We start from the raw sequence: 18,980 nt of genomic DNA, 5'->3' as shown, positions 1-18,980 counted from the left end.
TGGTGAACATGGGAAGTGCTGAGAGGGTGGGTGGCACACCTGGAGAAGGCACAGAGGCTCTATCTGCAACACACACCCCCTTCCCCCAATATCTTGCCCTATGCATTTCTTCCATTTGGCTGTTCCTGAGTTTTATCCCTTATAACAAACCAATAAATGTAAGTAAAGTGTTTTCCTGAGTTCTATGAGTCACTCTAGTGCATTTTCAAAACTGAGGGGGAAGTTGAGGGAAGCTCTAATTTATAGTTGGTCAATCAGAAGTACAGGTGCCCCGCCCCAGGATTTACAACTGGCCCCTGAAGTAGGGGCAATCTTGTGGGACTGAGCCCTTAAACCGTGAGGTCTGTACTAACTCTGAGAGTTGGTGTCTGAATTGAACTGAATTGTTGAACACCAAGTTGGTATCTGGAGAATCACAGACCTGCCTAGGCATTAGAGGCCTTCAAATCAGAAGTTCAGGTCTACCTGGAGAGATATTGGCCTTCATGAGAAAAAACATTATTAGTGTTCAGTTTCTATTTCTGCATAAATGGCTTGGTAGTCCATTACCATCTTGTCGGTTCTTAAATGCTTTATGAAAGAGACTGACTACACACAGAAGAAGAGAAGACAATATGACCACAGAGGCAAAGACTGGAGTGATGCAGCCAAGCCAAGGAAAGCCAGCAGGACCAGAAACTGTAATTGGCAAGAAACAGATTCTTCCCTAGAGAATCTTAGGATTAGTCCAGTGAAACTGATTTTGGATTCTGGTCTCCAGAACTGTGAGAGAAAAAAGTTTTGTTCTTTTCAGTTGCCAAGTTTGTGGTAACTTGTTACAGCAGCCAAAGAAAACTAATATAGATCCTGGTACCCAGAGTGGCGTGATTACTCTAATGAATACCTAAAAATATCAAAGTGGCTTTGGAATTGGATAATGGGTAGAGGGTGGAAAAATCTTGAGGCACATGATAGAAAAAGCCTAGAATGGCTTGAACTAACTGTTGGTAGAAATATGGATGTTAAAAGATGTTTCTGGTAAGGGCTCAGAAGGAAATGAGGAACACGCTGTGGAAAACTGAAAGAAAGATTCATGACCCCTGCCTGGCATCACTCCAAACTCTAGCTTCCATTGTCATATCTCTCTTGTCTTCTTAGTAAAATCTCCTCTGCTTTCCTCTCAGAAGAATACATGTGATTGTATTTAGGGCCCACCCAGATAATCCAGGATAACCTTTGCCTCTTAAAATCCTTGCTTTAATCACATCTGCGAAACCTTTGCCATATAAGATAACATTTACAAGTTCCAGGAAATAAAACCTGATATCTTTGGAGGCCATTATTTAGGCTATACAGAGTTTAGATTTTGAATCAGAGCACACTTGAGTGTGGGTCCCAGTTCGATATATTACTAGGTCTGTAACTTTGGGAAACTATTTTTACTCTGTATTCATATCGTTATTTATAAAATGGAGAAAATATTAACCATATGGTTATTTTGGTGATGCTTAAATAAGGAAATCTATCTAAATATGACTAATACATAGTAAGAAGGGAATCAATACATGTTAGCTCTTCTCCCTTTCTTGTCCTTCAAACTTTGTTCTTTCCCGCTCTCATTTTTTTCCTTTATTTCTCCTCTTCCTTTGTTACTCCCCTATTTCTTCTCTATCTTCTCCCCATTCTATCTCTTGGACCAAATTCCTCCTAGCATCACTTGCTCATACTGACTTTTCCTCCTGCAGTTCATGGTCCCCAGTGTAGGTAGAGTTGGCCCTGAGATAGATTGAGAGCTTACCAGGACCTACCAGACTACAGCCTGGTGTTGAATCATTGGCAATGAGAATCAAATAGGAAAATTCAAGCTTTCCCAGCTTCTATTTATTGTCCCTAACTTGGCTTGATGGCTACAAGTCATCATCTACAAGAAGAGGTCAATGCTTGTTTTTTAGGTAAGTCTTTCTGAAGTCAGAAGGGTCAATCACTCCACTTTTTGGGCCTCTGCTTTCTCATATATGAACTGAAGAAGCTGAAATATTTAAGAGTTTTCTGAGTCAATACTCTCTCTTCCCAGTCTTTTCAAAGTGAAAGTTAGTCAGATTAGATCACCAAGAGATCTGAACCACTTAAAAGATGAGAAACTATTAAAAGACTACGAAATGTGAAAGGAAATAAAGTCCCAAACTCCTATCCCCAGGTTAATTGTTGGATTTTGGTTTGCAGCGTTGACGAGATGGGCATATTCCTTCCTTCCAAGGGAGGAGGAAGACCTGAGTCACAGAAGCTTTGGGACTATGCCTTGTTCAAGGACATCTGGCTCTGTGGCCAAATTAGTTGCTTAGCTCTTGTGAGTGCTGTGAGTGTCTCAGATGCCTATGGTTATGCAATGTACAGCGACACCTCCCTCGTACATTAAGGTGGGAACAATGGACATGGGCACTACCTGGGAAAGTACACATTGTCCTCCTTGTCTCACCAAATAGAATTATTTCTTGGAGCAGATGAGGGTAGAAATTTTAGCAATAGTGGCAGAGCCTCCTGGAGGACTTTGCTTCAGGGCCAGCTGCCTTAGTGAAGGCTCAGGATTAGGGGCGCAGCCAGCCTGGATCTGAGGTGTCCTCCAGGACGAGACAATAGTAGACACAAATATGGACAAAAATGTAACAAAAAGGAAACTACAGCCAAAACATCACTCTCTTCAAATTCCCAACATGTGTAGTTCATGGACTTAAGTCAAAAGAAATTAAAAAGCAAACAAAAAAAATTCATTTGAAGTCAAGCGACTTTATATTTTTAAATCTTACTCTCACATTTGTAAACTGAGGAAAATGTGCTTCCCCTGCCTCATTTCTACTCTGCTGGTGAGGGCAAAATGAGGTGGTAGATATAAAAATATAATTTACAATACGAATGGAATGGCATTACAAAATTATGGCAGATCTGGAATTGGAGACTGTGTCTCCCACTTGCAGTGTAGCGAAGGAAATCCCTGGTCCTGAGAGGAGGGCCCCATGTACCTAGGAAGATGGATTAAATCAGAAAAATCTTTAAGATAGAAAAAGCAGAGACTTGAATCTCTAAGTCAGGGTTCAGGTAAATAAAGAAGTAGTTTCATTCCAGAACTAAGATGAAGGACTGTATTTAAGCAATAAAGAGTTTTGTTTCCTTTTAGGCCAAAGAAAGTGAGAATGAAAGAACCTTGTGGTGAGTGCCACAATCTAAGTGGCTTAGAATAATTGAAATTTATTGTTTCCTAGTTCTGGAGGCTAGAAGTCTGAAATCAAGGAGTCACCATGGCCATGCTCCCTCTGAAACCTACAGGGAGGGATCCTTCCTTGCCTCCTCCAGCTTCTGGTAGCCCCACATGTTCCTTGGCTTGTGGCAGCATAACTCCAATCTGTGTCTCTGTCTTTACATGACATCCTTCACAACACCATCTTTTTGTAAGGACATCAGTCATACTGGAGTGTATGACCTCATCTTAACTAATTACACTGGCAACAATCCTATTTTCAAATAAGGTCACATTCTGAGGTACTGGGGGTTAGGACTTCATTATATCTTTTGGGGGGGGGAACACAATTCAGCCCGTAATATCCTGTGACCTTGTGCAAATCATTTTTCTTCTTAGGAACCCTGTCTATTTCCTCTAAACTGCTTCATCCTCATTGCATCAAACAAACAGTGATTGAGACATTGATCTGAGTCTCCCACCCTTTTCTGCCCTAGCTGTAGGCTATCTATGAAAGGAGTAAGACTGACCTTGGGTCCAATTTAAGGCCTGGTCAAGCTCACTAGGACCCTGATTTGTGACTCAGGCCTGAAAAAGTTACCTATGAAGGCTTGTTTGACAAAATGGGGTCCCATCATTTTAAATAAAAATATGTTATTAACATATCAAAAAAATCTTTCAGGAATGATCCCAAAGTACTGGCCAAGATTTTATCTTAAATGTCAAGAATAGGTGGATTTGGGGTGATGGAGACAGTTCAATCTCCCAGAAACATACCATTTATGGAAGAAAGGGTACACCTGGAAATTTGGCTAATGTTAAATTGGGAAAGATTTTGAGTGCCCCATGGGAGAATTTCAAATTAGAAATCTAAGAGTTAGGGAGGAATCAAAGTATTTTTAACATAAGAGTGGTGTCAACAAAATTGATCATCAGAAAAGTCATAGAAGAGAGGCAGAATGTGGAGGAAGAGAAGGAAGGGACTGGAGAAGACCTTAGAAGTAAGGAGACAAGCCAAGAGATGGAAGCAAAGTTCCTAGAATGAGAGAACAGAGATCTGAACTATGGCTCCAGAGGAGGAGTGAAGGGGCATTGTAGCCCTGAGATACCTTCAGGTGGACCAGGGACATGAGATGTCTGCCTCCTTTCCTCCTGCTCAAAGTGTGCTCTGTACCTTCACTTCTCACTGCTGGAGGCCAGGACACAAGGTGCTCAAAAGCTTATCAGGAATATTGGAATAGGAACCTGGGAAGTTAAGGTTTTAGGCCATTAGACCTACCTATGTCTCCTCATCATTCAAGGGCTAGTTATTACAAGATGAGCAAATGTAAGTCATCTCAGACAATAAAGATTTAGTCACAACAATGGATGATCCATATGGAATCAGAGGAAAGGCTCTATAGTAGGAATCACAAGTTTGCTTTCATTTCACCATTACTAACCTTTGACCTTTGATATGTCACTTCTCTCTCTGGGCTTCAGTTTTCTCATGCATAAAGCTGAATGTGTGAATGATAAATATACTTCTATTTGCTTACCTGTGTGAGGCCCTGGCTGAGTCCTTTATAGTTATTAACACATTTAATCCTCACAGCAGCCCTAGGAGGTCAATTGATTAAGAGGTAGACAGGTAGGTACTAGGATAGTACCTAGGAGATAAATAGATTGGTAGGTAGATAGGTAGATTATTACACCAGTTTTACCAATGACAAAACTAAGGCACAGAGACACAGGTAGCTAGTCAATAACACACAGTGGGGTTGAACTCAGTGGTCTCTATTGCCTTATAGTCTAAGGTTCAGCTATTTTTTGAACTGAGAATGGGGAGAGGCCAAAGAGTTTGAGAACGTGTGTAGGTCTGTGCCAAAAAAGGGAAGCCTTCTGCACGGCTGCTCTAAACACCTTGGGCACCTGCATGGCTGGATCAGGTATTAGTGATCAGGCCACGGATTATAGGTCTTTGAGAAGAGCTCAGAAATCTGAGATAACAAAAAGCTTGTCTTCCAAGAGAGTTCACAAGAATTCAACCCCATCCAGACTTCAGTTTCAGGAGCAGAGAAAGCCTTCTGTGTGAACCTGGAAGAGGCAGGGGCAGGTGGAGGGGGCTGGGTGGAAAGAGGCTTAGAACTGAAGAGGAATAAGTTACCACTTCGATTAACAAGGGAGTTTAGTAAAGCTGAGCCTGCAGGGAAAAGCCAGATGGGCGCAGATGGGAGAGGAGAGGGGCTTGGGGGTGGGGGTGAGGGTGGGGGGAGTGGGAAGAACAACTCTGTGCCTCTTCACCAATTCAAATACTTTCCAACAACTTTCTGGTTGTTACCTTATTAGAGCCTCACAATAAATAGATTTATGGAGTAAGTGGGGCAGAGATGATTAAAATAATTTACAGAGAATGAAACTTAAGCCCAGGGCAGTTCCCTGACTGCCAGTTTAGAGCCTTCTGCCTGATAACTTCCCACTGTGAACACGCATCTCTCATCTGTCCTACTCCTGCATTAACAAGCCCTTCTCCAGGGGACAGTTTGCTGAGCGAAGTGCCTGAGACACTCAGGCCCCCACAGATGACCTCATAATTAGAAAATACAGTGTGCTGTTGACTACGTGATGAAAGTTTGAGGGGACAGGACAAAGGATTAACAGCATCTGGGACAATGCTTCTCAAACTTTAGTTTGCATATAAATCACGTGATGATCTTGTTTTAAAAAAGTAGATTCTGATTCTGTGGGGCTGGCCCTACTTCCTGGATACGGTGCCAGCACCTAGGATCCACCAGTCACTTGGACAGGGTAGAAACACTACTTTAGGTTCCCAAGAGGCAAGCTGGCACCTCCACCCGCCGGAACACCTGCGCCAGAACACGTGCGGGTCGCAGGTCCCGGATGCACTGGGAAGCACTGAGCCTGAGTGTGTGAATGCTGCTCTGTTATTGGAGGGCGCATCTTCAAACTGGTCCTGCCAGAGGCTCAAAAGGTGCCGACATCCCTGGGAACCTCAGACTCGCCTAGACCTCGTATTGGAGCCATGATTCGGCGGTTCTTGGCCTCCTGTCTTTTCCCGCTGTTCGTGGTCGGCTTTGCTCAGCTGACCCCAGAGTCACAAAAGATGAAGGTGAGTGCCCTGCAAGGACCCAGGAGGATGTCAGCACGTGATGACTAACTTGGCCGCCAGGGATGCGAAAAGTTCTCCCTTCTCTTCTCGAAGGACGAGATCCGTCTCTCCAGCCCTTCTTAGCAAATATCTGCCACTGCTTTCCTCTGAGGCAGAGACTCTCCTAAACCTACTATCTTACGTGGGTCTTCTCCTCTGCACCTAGCGGGCATTGAGCTGAATATGGGTGGAGGACCAAGGCTGCACTTGGTGCCTTCCACTTTGCCACTTCCCGTGGTGGCTGCTTGATAACCCAGCACCTTGTCCCCTCCACCCTGGTCTGGAACGTGGGGCTGCCTTGTGAGTTTTTGGAAACAGGACATAAGTAGCAAATGGATTGAGAGACAGGATAACCTGATTGCTCTTGGAGAGGCTGAAACCCCCCCGGGGCAGGGGAGGATAAGCTGGTGCTGGAATGTGCTCTGAGGAGTTTCAGGGTAGGGAAAGGGGAGCTTTCTTTCAGGGAATAATCATGGTTGATTGGTTGATGGTTGTTGGCCAATTTTCATTTTAGGGGAGATGGTGTGAGGTGGAGACAAAGCTCAGGTCAGAATAAGAGGATTTGCTCTTAGGTCTCGGTGCTGCTCCAAATCGCCTGATGCCCTTCAGAAAAGTCCCATGCAGGATGTCAGTAGCCACCTTGTAAAAAGATGCTATGTCTTAGGATGCAGGGTGGGGACTGGAGTAGATGACTTGAGGCACCAAGTTTTAACTGTAAAATCAGATGAACTCATTCAAAAACTCAGCCTTGCCTGTGGCCTTATGCCAGTTATAAATCTTGTGTTGGCCACTTTGTCTCATCTATGAAAACTGGAGAAGAATACCCATGGTAGAGTACAGTGATTCCCAGGCTTCAACTCACATAAGAACCACCGGGAGGGCTTTTTAAACCATAGATTGCTGGGTCCCACCCCCAAAGTTTTGGCTTCAGTAGGTCGTAGGGTAGCCCAGGAATGTGCATTTCTATTATGTCTCCAGATGATACTTGTCCAGGTCCTCAAACCACACTCTGAGTGCTCTGTTATTTGGTCCACGTGAAGTGTAAGATGATGAATGTAAAATGCTCAAAGACTGGCAGCTGTAGTAAGATAATGTTCCCTCTTTGAAATAAAAAAATGGCAACCTCTGAGGTCTGTGTCAGCCACTACTAATAAGGGGTGGAATTTCTGTTGTAAAAAATCATTTTGTTGGGGGGGTGCCCAGTGGCGTAGTGGTTAACTTCGTGCGTTCTGCTTTGGTGGCCCCAGGTTCGCCTGTTCGGATCCTGGGCGCTGTGGGAGATCAAGATTTGGCCACCCTGAAATATATCTCTTTACAGCTTGATTGTTTTCTCTGTGGGACATTTGACCTCCCCCACTAACTGCCTAAAGGATTTGACATGGTGGCTCCTTCCTGGAACAGATCTTCTATCATGATGGCTGTAAAGATAATGTAGGATAGAGGTTACAATAGGAAAGGTACCAAGCCTCTTTTATCAAAAACTCTGTCTCTCCCTGACCACATTATCTATAGATGACCCTGAAAAGAATTGTCTTCCTGCCCTCTGAAGTCCCAGGCCACTACCCACCCCCAACACGTTCCTTGCCTTTAGCTGCAATACTTAAGCAAGCAGCTTAGACAGAGGGACGAGTTGCTCATTTCTGAGTTTCTCCCATGTATACATATTATTAAACTTGGTATTATTTTCTCCTGCTAACCTGTCTTGTTAATTATTTGGCCAGCCATAAGAACCTTAAGGAAATGGGCAGAGGGAGATTCTCCCTCTTCCCCCGACAGCGCGGACCTACTCACTGCACATGAAGCCATGCTGAGGTGGCGTCCCGCATAGAAGAGCTACAACTCTACAACTGTGTACTGGGGCTCTGGGGAGGAAAAAAAAAAAAAAAGAGGAAGATTGGCAACAGATGTTAGTGCAGGGCCAATCTTCCTTAAAAAACAAAAAAGCAGGAGCATATTGGATAAACAAAAAAAATCATCTTGTGAATAAAAAGCTGTGTTTTAGGGTATCCTCACCTCTTCAAACAGACCTAAGTAAACTGGAGCAGGCCTCATAGCTGAGTAGGAAAGATCGAGCTCTTCCAATATGCAATTTTGGGGGGATTCTGCATCCCAGTTCACAGGGTGATAGCCATGAGAGACAAACAGCTGGAAGTTGTTGAGCCCAGAGCTAAGGTAGCATGAAGACAAGGAAAAAGGAGGCACACAAATGACAGCTCACGGATGATTTCCTTGTGATTTTTTTATTACAGTAGCAAGAAAGGCAAATGCTGGAAATTATTTAGCACAGAGCTGAGGTGGCATGAAGGCAAAGAGAATGTAGGCACATAGATGACAACCCCTTCATAATGGCTTTCTTAGGCTAATGCTCCCAAATATTTGGGTTAATGTGTGCACAGATGTGTATGGATGTATGGACACATGGGGAAGGCGCCTGCCCTAGGGTCAGCCTCCTTCTTTCCAAGAATAGTGAAGGAGAAGCTATTGCCTGGTATCCTGGTGACAGAACTTATGGACTTAGAAAATGATAGGAGTTTTTTGCCCCACTCTCCCCACAGGCGCTCGCCCACAGGCAGTTCCTTCACTGCTGGGGCAGACCTTTATGGACTGAGATCCCTTACAGCTCCCTTAAATTACTCCAAAATTCTATGACTTTTCTATACATCTCCAGGAATCTGACCTCTCCTCAGATAACAACACCTCAGCTTTTTGTTCCACGTCCTGTCTGCCTTTTTCCCTTGGCTTGCTTGTGGGTAGGAAGTTTTTTCCCTTTGCTTCCTATTTTGTAATCCCTAATTCATGAGCAGTCGAGGCTGTTTCTCCACAATATAGGAATAAGAAAAAGAAAGTATCGAGGATGAGTTTTGTAGGTACGAATGAGCACCCCACTGGCAAACCTCTAGAAAGGGCCTTCAGTGGGATCCAGAAGAGGAGCAAGTTACGGGCCCAGCTCTGGGGGGGAGGAAATTACAACGTAAGAATATATAGGTGAGAAATTTATGTAAAACTTTCTTCTTTTATGGGAAACTCTACAAAAATCTGTTAAGAGTATTTGGGGAGGGATGATGACTGGAACAGGGTGTTAGGATGTGGAGGAGAGTGCCCTGTCAGAGAATGGAGGTAAATTGCATTAATCTTCCAGGAATGGGAAGAGCATTATGAAGTGCTTGTCCTGCCACTAAATAAATAAATAAATAAACAAAATTGGATTTTAAGTCAGAAGACATGCATCAGCCGTAATTAAAAATATTACTTGAGAAGGTCTCTTCAGTTCTTAGAGTTTCAAGGTATTACATGCAAGAGTGCTTTGAAAAAGCCCACGGATGTTGTGGATTATTGTTTATCTTATCATCGCATCATTATGGTTATTTTTGTTACATTTCAGATGGATTGCTATAAGGGGGTGACAGGCACCATCTATGAGTATGGAGCCCTCACCCTCAATGGCGAGGAGTATATCCAGTTCAAGCAGTATGCGGGCAAGCACGTCCTCTTTATCAATGTGGCCACCTATTGAGGCTTGACAGCTCAGTATCCTGGTAAGAACTCATGTTTCAACTCTTTTGGAAAAAGCTTTGTCAGATGGTCATATTGTAATTCCTGAAGGTTTTACTAATTTGTTACTGGGAGGAAGGTTGTGGGGAGAGGGGTTGGGTAGGTGATCATGTGACTCTATTCCCCTAAATCCTGCTCTGCTCCTTTAGCCTTAAGAATGCCAGGAGAATTATCTCCAGATTTGAGAACTAAGATTCTCCCAAAGATTTAGTCAAAGACCACCAGGAACATACCTGTAGTTGAACAAGTGGAGTTTGTTTCTCGATGCCCTGAGGAAGAACACATACTGTAGGGAATCATGGAGCTTCTCCATAAGAAGCTGTTAGAAAGGCCTTATTTGAGGATCTGGGCTTGTGTTGGGTGATTTGAGGAAGGGTTCAAGGAATTGAAGCTGGATTGAATGCTGTCAGGAAATGAGGAAAGTTATATGATTGAGTACCTTAATAAATCAAACCTACAAGGTAGAAGGAATAAAGCAAGACTACAACTGTAACTGGTAAAGAAGCAGCCATGGGGCTGGCCCCGTGGCTTGGCGGTTGGGTGCTCGTGCTCCACTGCTGGTGGCCCGGGTTCGGATCCCGGGCCTGCACCGACGCACCACTTCTCCAGCCATGCCGAGGCCGTGTCCCACATACAGCAGCTAGAAGGATGTGCAGTTATGACATACAACTATCTACTGGGGCTTTGGGGGAAAAATACATAAATAAATAAAATTATTAAAAAAAAAAAAAAAAAAAAGAAGCAGCCATCACTTATATTGGCAAGAATAAGGTGATGCTTGGTCATTTTTGTGATTTGGACAGTGCTCATATTTTGTCTGTGTTAAAACAAGATTATGGAGTGGTCCTTGTTTTTGTCTTGATTCATCATGGTCACATGTTGATGATATTGATTTGTGAAACTGTTTATGGTCAGCAGGAAAACACCAAACTCTAGCCGAGACTCCCAGGCCAGAACCTAGCTTTCAGGGGCTGCTTTTATCCTTCTTTCTGGTAACAACAGGAGAGAGGATTGATCTTTGATCTTTTGGAAATCGCCCGGGGGTTCTGCAGGCACCTCCAAATGACAGAGAAGAGGGAAATGCAATTTTCTATCTGGGCAGTGTTTGACTGGAATGAGTCCTGTTTGGGGACATGCTCCATCTCTCCAAACTTGGCCCAATTTTCTATGGTGACTGAGGTGGATTTTCCATTTTCTTTGTGCACTCATGGGGAACAGTTTGGTATTCCCGTTGATGGATTATACTAAAAATAGATGTAGTTTTTGATATGCCAATAACTTTGTTTTCTGCTTTTTTTTTTAACGTTCAAGATAAATTCAAAAGGTTAATTGCACTAAGTGCCACAAAGAAATGGATCAAACTAATACATGGACAAGTTTTAAGAAAAATTTTCCATACATTGACGTTGGTATCTATTCAACTGATCAAAAATATAAAGTCCTATCAATTTGTCTTAACGGAGCTTCAATAATAAGAAATCCGAGAATTTTCTCCTTCTTACACACTACTTAAATTTAGGCATATTGCAATCTCATGTCTAAGATATATAGTTCATCAATTTTGATATTTTAAAATTAACATTCAGTGGGTGCTATGGTCTGAATGTTTGTGTCCTCCCAAAATTCATATATTGAAATCCTAAGCCCAATATGATGGTAGGAGATAGGGCCTTTGGGAGGTGCTCGGTCATGAGGTTAGAGACCTCATGAATGAGATTAATGCTCTTATAAAAGAGACCCCAAAGAGCTCCTTAGCCCCTTCCATGTAAGGACACAGAGAGACATCGGCAGTCTGCAACCCGGAGGAGGGCCTTCACCAGAACCCCACCATGCTGGCACCATGATCTTGGACTTCCAGTTTCCAGAACTGTGAGAAGTAAATTTCTGTTGTTTATAAGCCACTTAGTCTGTAGTATTTGTTATAGCAGCCTGAATGGACTAAGACAGAGGGGACTGCTTGATTTAGGCAAAAATTATATTAAAATACCCCCTCTCCAAAGCACAACAAAAACCAAATGGTTCATATGTACTAAGAGCAGCTAAAGACTTTTTCAATTCAATGGTGAAATTGTGCATAAGAAGATACTCTCAAAAGTACAGATTATGGAAAGATCTAGACATTGTAAAGAATTCTGGAGTCACTTTATATTTATTATTTTTATGTACAATCAACTCTGGGGAAAACCTGAAAAGCTACAGATTAAATTTTTTTTAATTTTTATAAAATCTCAAAATCTAATTGTAAGAGCCTGAACAACAGTTTAGTATTATTTTGCAAGTGGAGATTTTCCTTCCTTCAAAAAGTTAAGTTTGAAAAATATGGTAAGTTTAAAAAGTTGTGATGTGTAAACAGCAGTTCCATGGAATGTGAATCTGCTTTTAAATGTTTTAATTTAGGGGCCGGCCCCGTGGCTTAGCGGTTGAGCGTGCACTCCGCTACTGACGCATGCTTCTCCGGCCATGCTGAGGCCACGTCCCACATACAGCAACTAGAAGGATGTGCAACTATGACATACAACTATCTACTGGGGCTTTGGGGAAAAAAAGGAGGAGGATTGGCAATAGATGTTAGCTCAGAGCCGGTCTTCCTCAGCAAAAAGAGGAGGATTAGCATGGATGTTAGCTCAGGGCTGATCTTCCTCACAAAAAAAGTAAAAAATAAATGTTTTAATTTAATTTAGTTTTAACTTAAATTTATGTGTCCAATAAGTAAGACATTCACAACATTGAAAATTTAAAAGATAGAAAAGAGTTTAACAGTATAACTTTCCACATTCTCTTCCCTTTGGGCAACCAATGTCATCAGTTTATGGTGTATATTTCCATAAATCTTTAATGCATATACAAGCAAATCAGTCAATCCCACTCTCCCCCCTCTGCCTCTCTCCCTTTCTCTCACACATATACACAAATATCCACAAACAAATGATTCTGCACCTTGCTTTTTCACACTCTAAAATATCTTGTATGTTACTCTGTATCGCTACATGATCAGTTTCCTCATTCATTTTAAGGCATAGTTTTCATTGTGTTGCTGTGATATAGTTTATTAAACTAGTTCATGAGAATTTTAAAGAGTATCTCATTCAAATTTTACTCCAGATGAGGAAATTGAGAGAGTTAAAGGAACTTGCCATAGAACTGGAATCAGGGTCTGCTAAGTGTTTCTGCAATAGGAAAGAAATATTCTTTTTTTGTGTGTGTGAGGAAGATCAGCCCTGAGCTAACATCCATGCCAATCCTCCTCTTTTTTTGCTGAGGAAGACTAGCCCTGAGCTATTGCCAATCCTCCTCCTTTTTTTCCCTTTTGCCAATCCAATTGGCAAACATCTATTGCCAATCCTCCTCCTTTTTTCCTTTTTCTCCCCAAAGCCCCAGTAGATAGCTGTATGTCATAGTTGCACATCCTTCTAGTTGTTGTATGTGGGACACCGCCTCAGCATGGCCTGACAAGCGGTGCGTCGGTGCACGCCCGGGATTGCCAGTAGTGGAGTGTGCGCACTTAACCGCTAAGCCATGGGGCCGGCCCGAAAACAAATATTCTTGATAGCTAAAGATAAGAGAGAGGTTAGTGTGGATAGTAACTGAAGAAATATATAAAAACAGGTAGGCGCTGTCATTTAAGAAGAAGTCCTTAGGGGAGAAGCCAGCAGGTAGAGCCGAATCTGAATGGGAATAGCTGATGCTGGTCATGGGGACTGAATAAACCTGAACTGAAAATGGCTGAAGATGAAAATAATGGTACAAGTCTAGACAGACAAGTTGGAGGGCTTCCTGGCACCAGTAAAGCGTACTTTAGAGTTTGAAGCCTGGAATCTCAGTGAGTGTTTCAGGGAAATGGCATCAGTTAGGTCAGTGGAATTGACAAGAGGGTAGGGAATGCTCTAGAGCTAAGCTTGGAATTTCTCAGATTTCCTCTACAACTCCCAGGTTAGAGCACCAAGAAGTGCTCCTGAGAAAGTGATTGGAGTGTCCGGTTGTGTCATCATAGAGCATAATGGTCGGGGGAGAGGTGGCATCTCATGTCCATTTTGTTTGCCTTTCCCTTAAAATATTTTTTGATCAGTCAACCCACCAACTAAGGAAGGCAATGGCATTTAAATCTGAGTTCTCTTCAGAATCAGACGGGACCCTCCCACACAGGACTAATCAATCCTTGCTTTTTAAGAAGGGCTCCTACTGGATGGTGAAGTGGAGCCATTTATGGGAACTACTGCACAAGAAAAACAGCAGCTATTTGGATGTGTTTCTGGAAACCTGTGTTCTAGCTTTTTGTTCTGCCTCCTCAATCTCTGTAATCTTAAACCTTTCCCTTCACAGTCCTCAGTTTATTTATGTAATAAATGGATAGATTCAGTGATCTTTCACTGCTCACAGTAGGACTGCTGGCCAAGTTATCCATGCTGTTCATTCTCTGCCTACAGAACTGAATGCACTACAGGAGGAGCTGAAGCCTTTTGGTGTAGTTTTGTTGGGCTTTCCCTGCAACCAGTTTGGAAAACAAGAACCAGGAAAAAACTCAGAGATCCTTTTTGGGCTCAAGTAAGTGCCTGCAGAGGACCTGTCAGGACTTCCCTTCCAAATTCTACCTAGAGGCCTTCTCATTCTGGAAACTTCTGGGGTGGGTGGTAGATCAACAGATTCAAGAACATCATCATGATGCTTTGAACTCAATCTTGCCCTGCTGGCCATGCTCAAGCATTCTCTCTGCCTTCGAGTTCTTTGATGATGAGACTAGGGGAAAATCTACTGGAAAAGAAGCACGGGTGAAGGAGGGAATATAGAAAATAGAAATGAATCAGGAATCCTAACCTTGAAATATCGCCTTCCACTTTTCTTGCAATTCGCTAATGGCTCTATAAAGCCTATGCATGAAGACCTGATTCCCGGAGACCTCTCTTTCCACCTTCCCTGTCTACAACCTCTCCTCTTTAGCTCTAATTTCCTTTTGTGGTGAGGTCGCGGCACCCGTTACTATCCATCCTTGTCTTAATTTAGTTCCTCCCAGGAACACTCTAGTTCATTGCAGGTATGTGCGTCCAGGTGGTGGCTTTGTCCCCAACTTTCAGCTCTTTGAGAAAGGGGATGTGAATGGAGAAAAAGAACAGAAGGTCTTTACCTTCCTGAAGGTAAGTCAACATAAACCTGGCATGGATTGGTCAGGTTGGTAGAGATGCCCTGAAAGCATGGGGCTCAAGCCTAGGATTGAGGTTGAACTCCTTGGAAAGAAATGCTCACGTAAGTTCAAGGATCATGGCAATATCTATTGTGATGGCAATATCTTTCCTTCAAGTAAAGGAAACATATATGATAGCTCTGATATGGACTAAACCTCCCCTGCTGAAAGGTAATGATTCATTCACTCAACAATCATTTATCGAATTCCTAGTTATGTGCAAGAACTGTGCTACACAATGAGTTAACGAACATTAATAGGGCATAGTCTCTTCCCTGAAGGAATTCGTATCTAACCAGGGAGACAAACACAGAAATGAATAATGTAGAGTGTCATGTGGTAACTGACTTGAGAGTCACAGCGTGTTAGAACCCCAGAAGCCCAGGATGGAAGGACCCCTGAGATCTTAGTCCACTGGTTCCCAAATGTTGATCTGCAGAATAAGTCTCGTCCTTGTGGAAATGTTCACCCATCCACAGCAAACTGGAAAAAAAAGACAATGTGGGGAATTTTTCACAAAGCTCAACTTACTGAACATAAAGACCATCATTTATTCTGATATTAAATTAATATTAGGTTAAACCATATAAATTGCCATTTTTGCTGCTCAAAAATGGTGATATCATCAATTTTATGTTCTTCAACCTAATACTTAAAAATCTGGTAATTTTTTAATTTATAGTTATAGTAGACTTTAAATGTTTTTCTTATTGTCAAATTGAGTGTTGGTTATTCTACCTTAATCTCCAAAAAATAGTTGTGGAACTTTTACTGGTCTTTGAAGCCCCAAACTCTGGGAACCACTACTCTAAACCAACCGCTTTTTTTTTTTCAGCTTAAGAAATTGAAACTATAGAAATGATATGACTGGGGCCGGCCCAGTGGCGCAAGCAGTTAAGTGCGTGCGTTCCCCTGTGGCGGCCTGGGGTTCGCCGGTTCGGATCCCGGGCGTGCCCTATGCACCACTTGGCAAGCCATGCTGTGGCGGCATCCCATATAAAGTGGAGGAAGATGGGCACGCATGTTAGCCCAGGGCCAGTCTTCCTCAGCAAAAAAAAAAAAAAAAGAGGAGGATTGGCAGATGTCAGCACAGGGCTGATCTCCTCCCAAAAAAAAAAAAAGAAATGATATGACTTACCAAAGAAAACAGGAGATACTCTTTCATTGAAGCACCATGATATAATCATGGCAGTAGGGGAGAGACAGGGAAAGGAGAAATGTTTTCTATTTACTATCTTACTCTCTAACTCTTGGTTGTTTGATTGGTAGTTGTACTGGTGATGATGTATTCAAATGTCTGTGGTTCAGTAGGAGCGCATTAAGTAGTTAATATATTGAGATATACAATGGTGAGCAGACTATCTAGGGGTGGAGATAAGACTGGACCACACAGAAGCAGAAAAAACTTATTTTTCTGTGTTTCATATCTCTGCTCCAGAACTCCTGCCCTCCAACCTCTGATCTTTTGGGCTCATCAAACCAACTCTTCTGGGCGCCCATGAAGGTCCATGACATCCGCTGGAACTTTGAGAAGTTCCTGGTGGGACCTGATGGGGTCCCTGTCATGCGCTGGTTCCACCGGGCTTCAGTTAGCACAGTCAAGTCAGACATCCTGGAGTACCTGAAGCAGTTCAAATCCGAATAAGAAAGGCCAGAGACTGTCAGAAGTAGCCACCCTGCCTCCCACCTAAAGAACACATTTAACAAGAGATCCATCTTTGCTCCACATATCTTTCTATCCAGCTTCAATGTGACCAAACCATCCTGTACTGCCCAAATATATGCGCATGTGTGTGTGTGCGTGCATGTGTTTGAAGATTAAGAGAAAGAAAACCTATCTCCCCAACTCTGGTCCCAGAGTATCAATTTTTTTCCATTCTATTCCAACGGAAAATCATATTTCAGGGTAGATTTCAGACTATGTCCCTAAAAAAGCAATCCCCAGAAGTCCTAACATCTATCCCTTCCCCATCCTGAAGGTTTAAAGAAAGCAGGAACTGGCAGTAAGACTCTCAAGATCCCCTTAATGGCTTCTTCTCTCCTCCAAGATAGGCAGACGTTGTTCAACTCTTCCTCTCCCTAGTTAGTCTTCCTTAATTCCCCTGACACCCTGTAGTTCTCTTATAGGATCTCTCAAGGCAGAGTGAGAGCAGAAACCTCACATCACATGAAAGGAGGGGCATCTCCATGATGGTGGGTCCCAAAGCCCGTCTGGGTCAGACCCAACCAGAGCCTTCCTTGGTGCCTGTCCCTTAGTGCATTCAGGTCATGGCACCTGGGCAGGGATGTCCCTTCATTTTGAATGATGGGCTTTCTCCTCACCCAAAGTCCCCCCAACTTTAAACTGATTCTTATCACTGTCTCAAATAAAAAAATTCTGCAGCAGCTCTGCTTCCCATGGTGTTTTCTCCATCTCATATTATGTCTAGAGTCGTACCACTTCCTCTCTCACTATGTCCCTGCTTCCTTGACTACCTCACCTAGTTCTGCAGTATTTTGTTTTTCTCAAAAGCACTCTTGATCTTTCCTTGGCCCATCCAAAAACACTAGGTGGGACCAGCTGCTCATAGAGCTGCTGTGACATGAAGACAGACCTCTTGGAGTCAGCCCCCTCTGTACCCTCCTATTCAGGTCTCCATTCCTCCATGAGAGCAATCCTTGCTTCTCAAAGAATCTTCTCTCTCTCAACAACAACAAAACGCATACGTTCCTGTTCATAAAATTAATTCATGCTCACTGTAAAAATTTAAAATCACATAAAAATAGAAGAAAAGCATAACAAAACCTACTCCTAATCAGAGGAGTAAAGAGCATGCTGGGAAGCTCTACATGGCCCATGCTGTTTTATAATTAAAGTTCAGTCTTTTATATAGAGACTAATTTCAGAAAATCAGGAACTAAGAAAAGAGAAGATTGTATGAAGAAGTGAAATAAAATATTTCCTTTTCCTCTTCACCAATTATTTTGAACACAGGTACTTGCACTTTAAAATATTTTTTGCACTTAAGATGTACAGGAAATTTAAATATCAGTGATTAATGTCAAACATTATCATCTTGTTGTGTACCTAAATAGAAATGTGATCCCTGACTTAATCTTTATCCAGCAACATGAAAATTGACAAACTAAGCCAGAAATGACCAAGAAAGTGATTCTTCAGACTCTAAAATTCAGAGGTGGTAGACACACAAGAGAAATGGAAAATATTTTCAAAATATTTGGATATTTTGTCTTGAACTAAAAAATCTAGTAAGAAAAAATTGATTTCTTAAAAATCTGGCTGTCTTTAGCCATAACCTACAGAATTTGAGACTTCCATAAGTCTTTTACTAGGCATATGGCACTTGTGAGGGCAGTGAGGGAATTACAGAACCAGTTACCAGTGGTGGTGAGAAATGTTTCATTTTTGAGTTTCTTCTAAATCTCTAAAGTTCTTGAGAACCTCTAGGGACCTTAACATCTTCAGAAGAGTTCTAAATCTGTTACTATTTTTGGATCAGAATAATCAAGGTCCAGGAAGTAGGTGGAGGAGGATGGGCTGACACCATGTATATAGAATTCTCTCGAGATACTGGTTCAGCCTAAACCAGGAAACTGCAGTTGCTGTACAAAAGTGACTGCTTCAGGGGAGTAACAGCCCCTGCTCCATGGTCAAGTCCTAAAGTAATGAAGGTAGAGGACTGCAGCTTCAACCTGAGTGTGTTATGCCTGAGTATCTAGGAGAGGTCTCAGTCCTGCTGCTGTTTTGATAAATCCAGGTTCCATACTCTTGATGCCCTCCAGTGGCTAACCCTGAAGAGAAAACAAAGGTTGTTCTGGGGAAAGCCAAGACCAGGAAAACGAGAAACAAAATTTCTTGCACAGGGAGGTGAGCGTAGGTGAGGGGTAGATGT

General features: G+C 42.6%; 1 protein-coding gene across 1 annotated transcript; it reads left to right on the top strand.

Annotated features, from left to right (window-relative positions):
- The first annotated feature begins 6,213 nt into the window (after positions 1-6,213).
- On the top strand, positions 6,214-17,466 carry GPX6 (glutathione peroxidase 6). The gene is made up of 5 exons (XM_004441745.3): positions 6,214-6,320; positions 9,742-9,895; positions 14,336-14,453; positions 14,941-15,040; positions 16,526-17,466. The coding sequence occupies exons 1-5, from the start codon at positions 6,234-6,236 to the stop codon at positions 16,730-16,732; spliced, it is 666 nt and encodes a 221-aa protein (XP_004441802.3). The 5' UTR covers positions 6,214-6,233; the 3' UTR covers positions 16,733-17,466.
- The last annotated feature ends 1,514 nt before the right edge of the window (positions 17,467-18,980 follow it).

Source organism: Ceratotherium simum, chromosome 13 (genome assembly GCF_057802395.1).
Source record: "Ceratotherium simum simum isolate JZ-2026a chromosome 13, ASM5780239v1, whole genome shotgun sequence".
Lineage (NCBI taxonomy): Eukaryota > Metazoa > Chordata > Mammalia > Perissodactyla > Rhinocerotidae > Ceratotherium > Ceratotherium simum.
The sequence above is the reverse complement of the archived record's forward strand: the minus strand, read 5'-3'. Positions and strand labels throughout refer to the sequence as shown.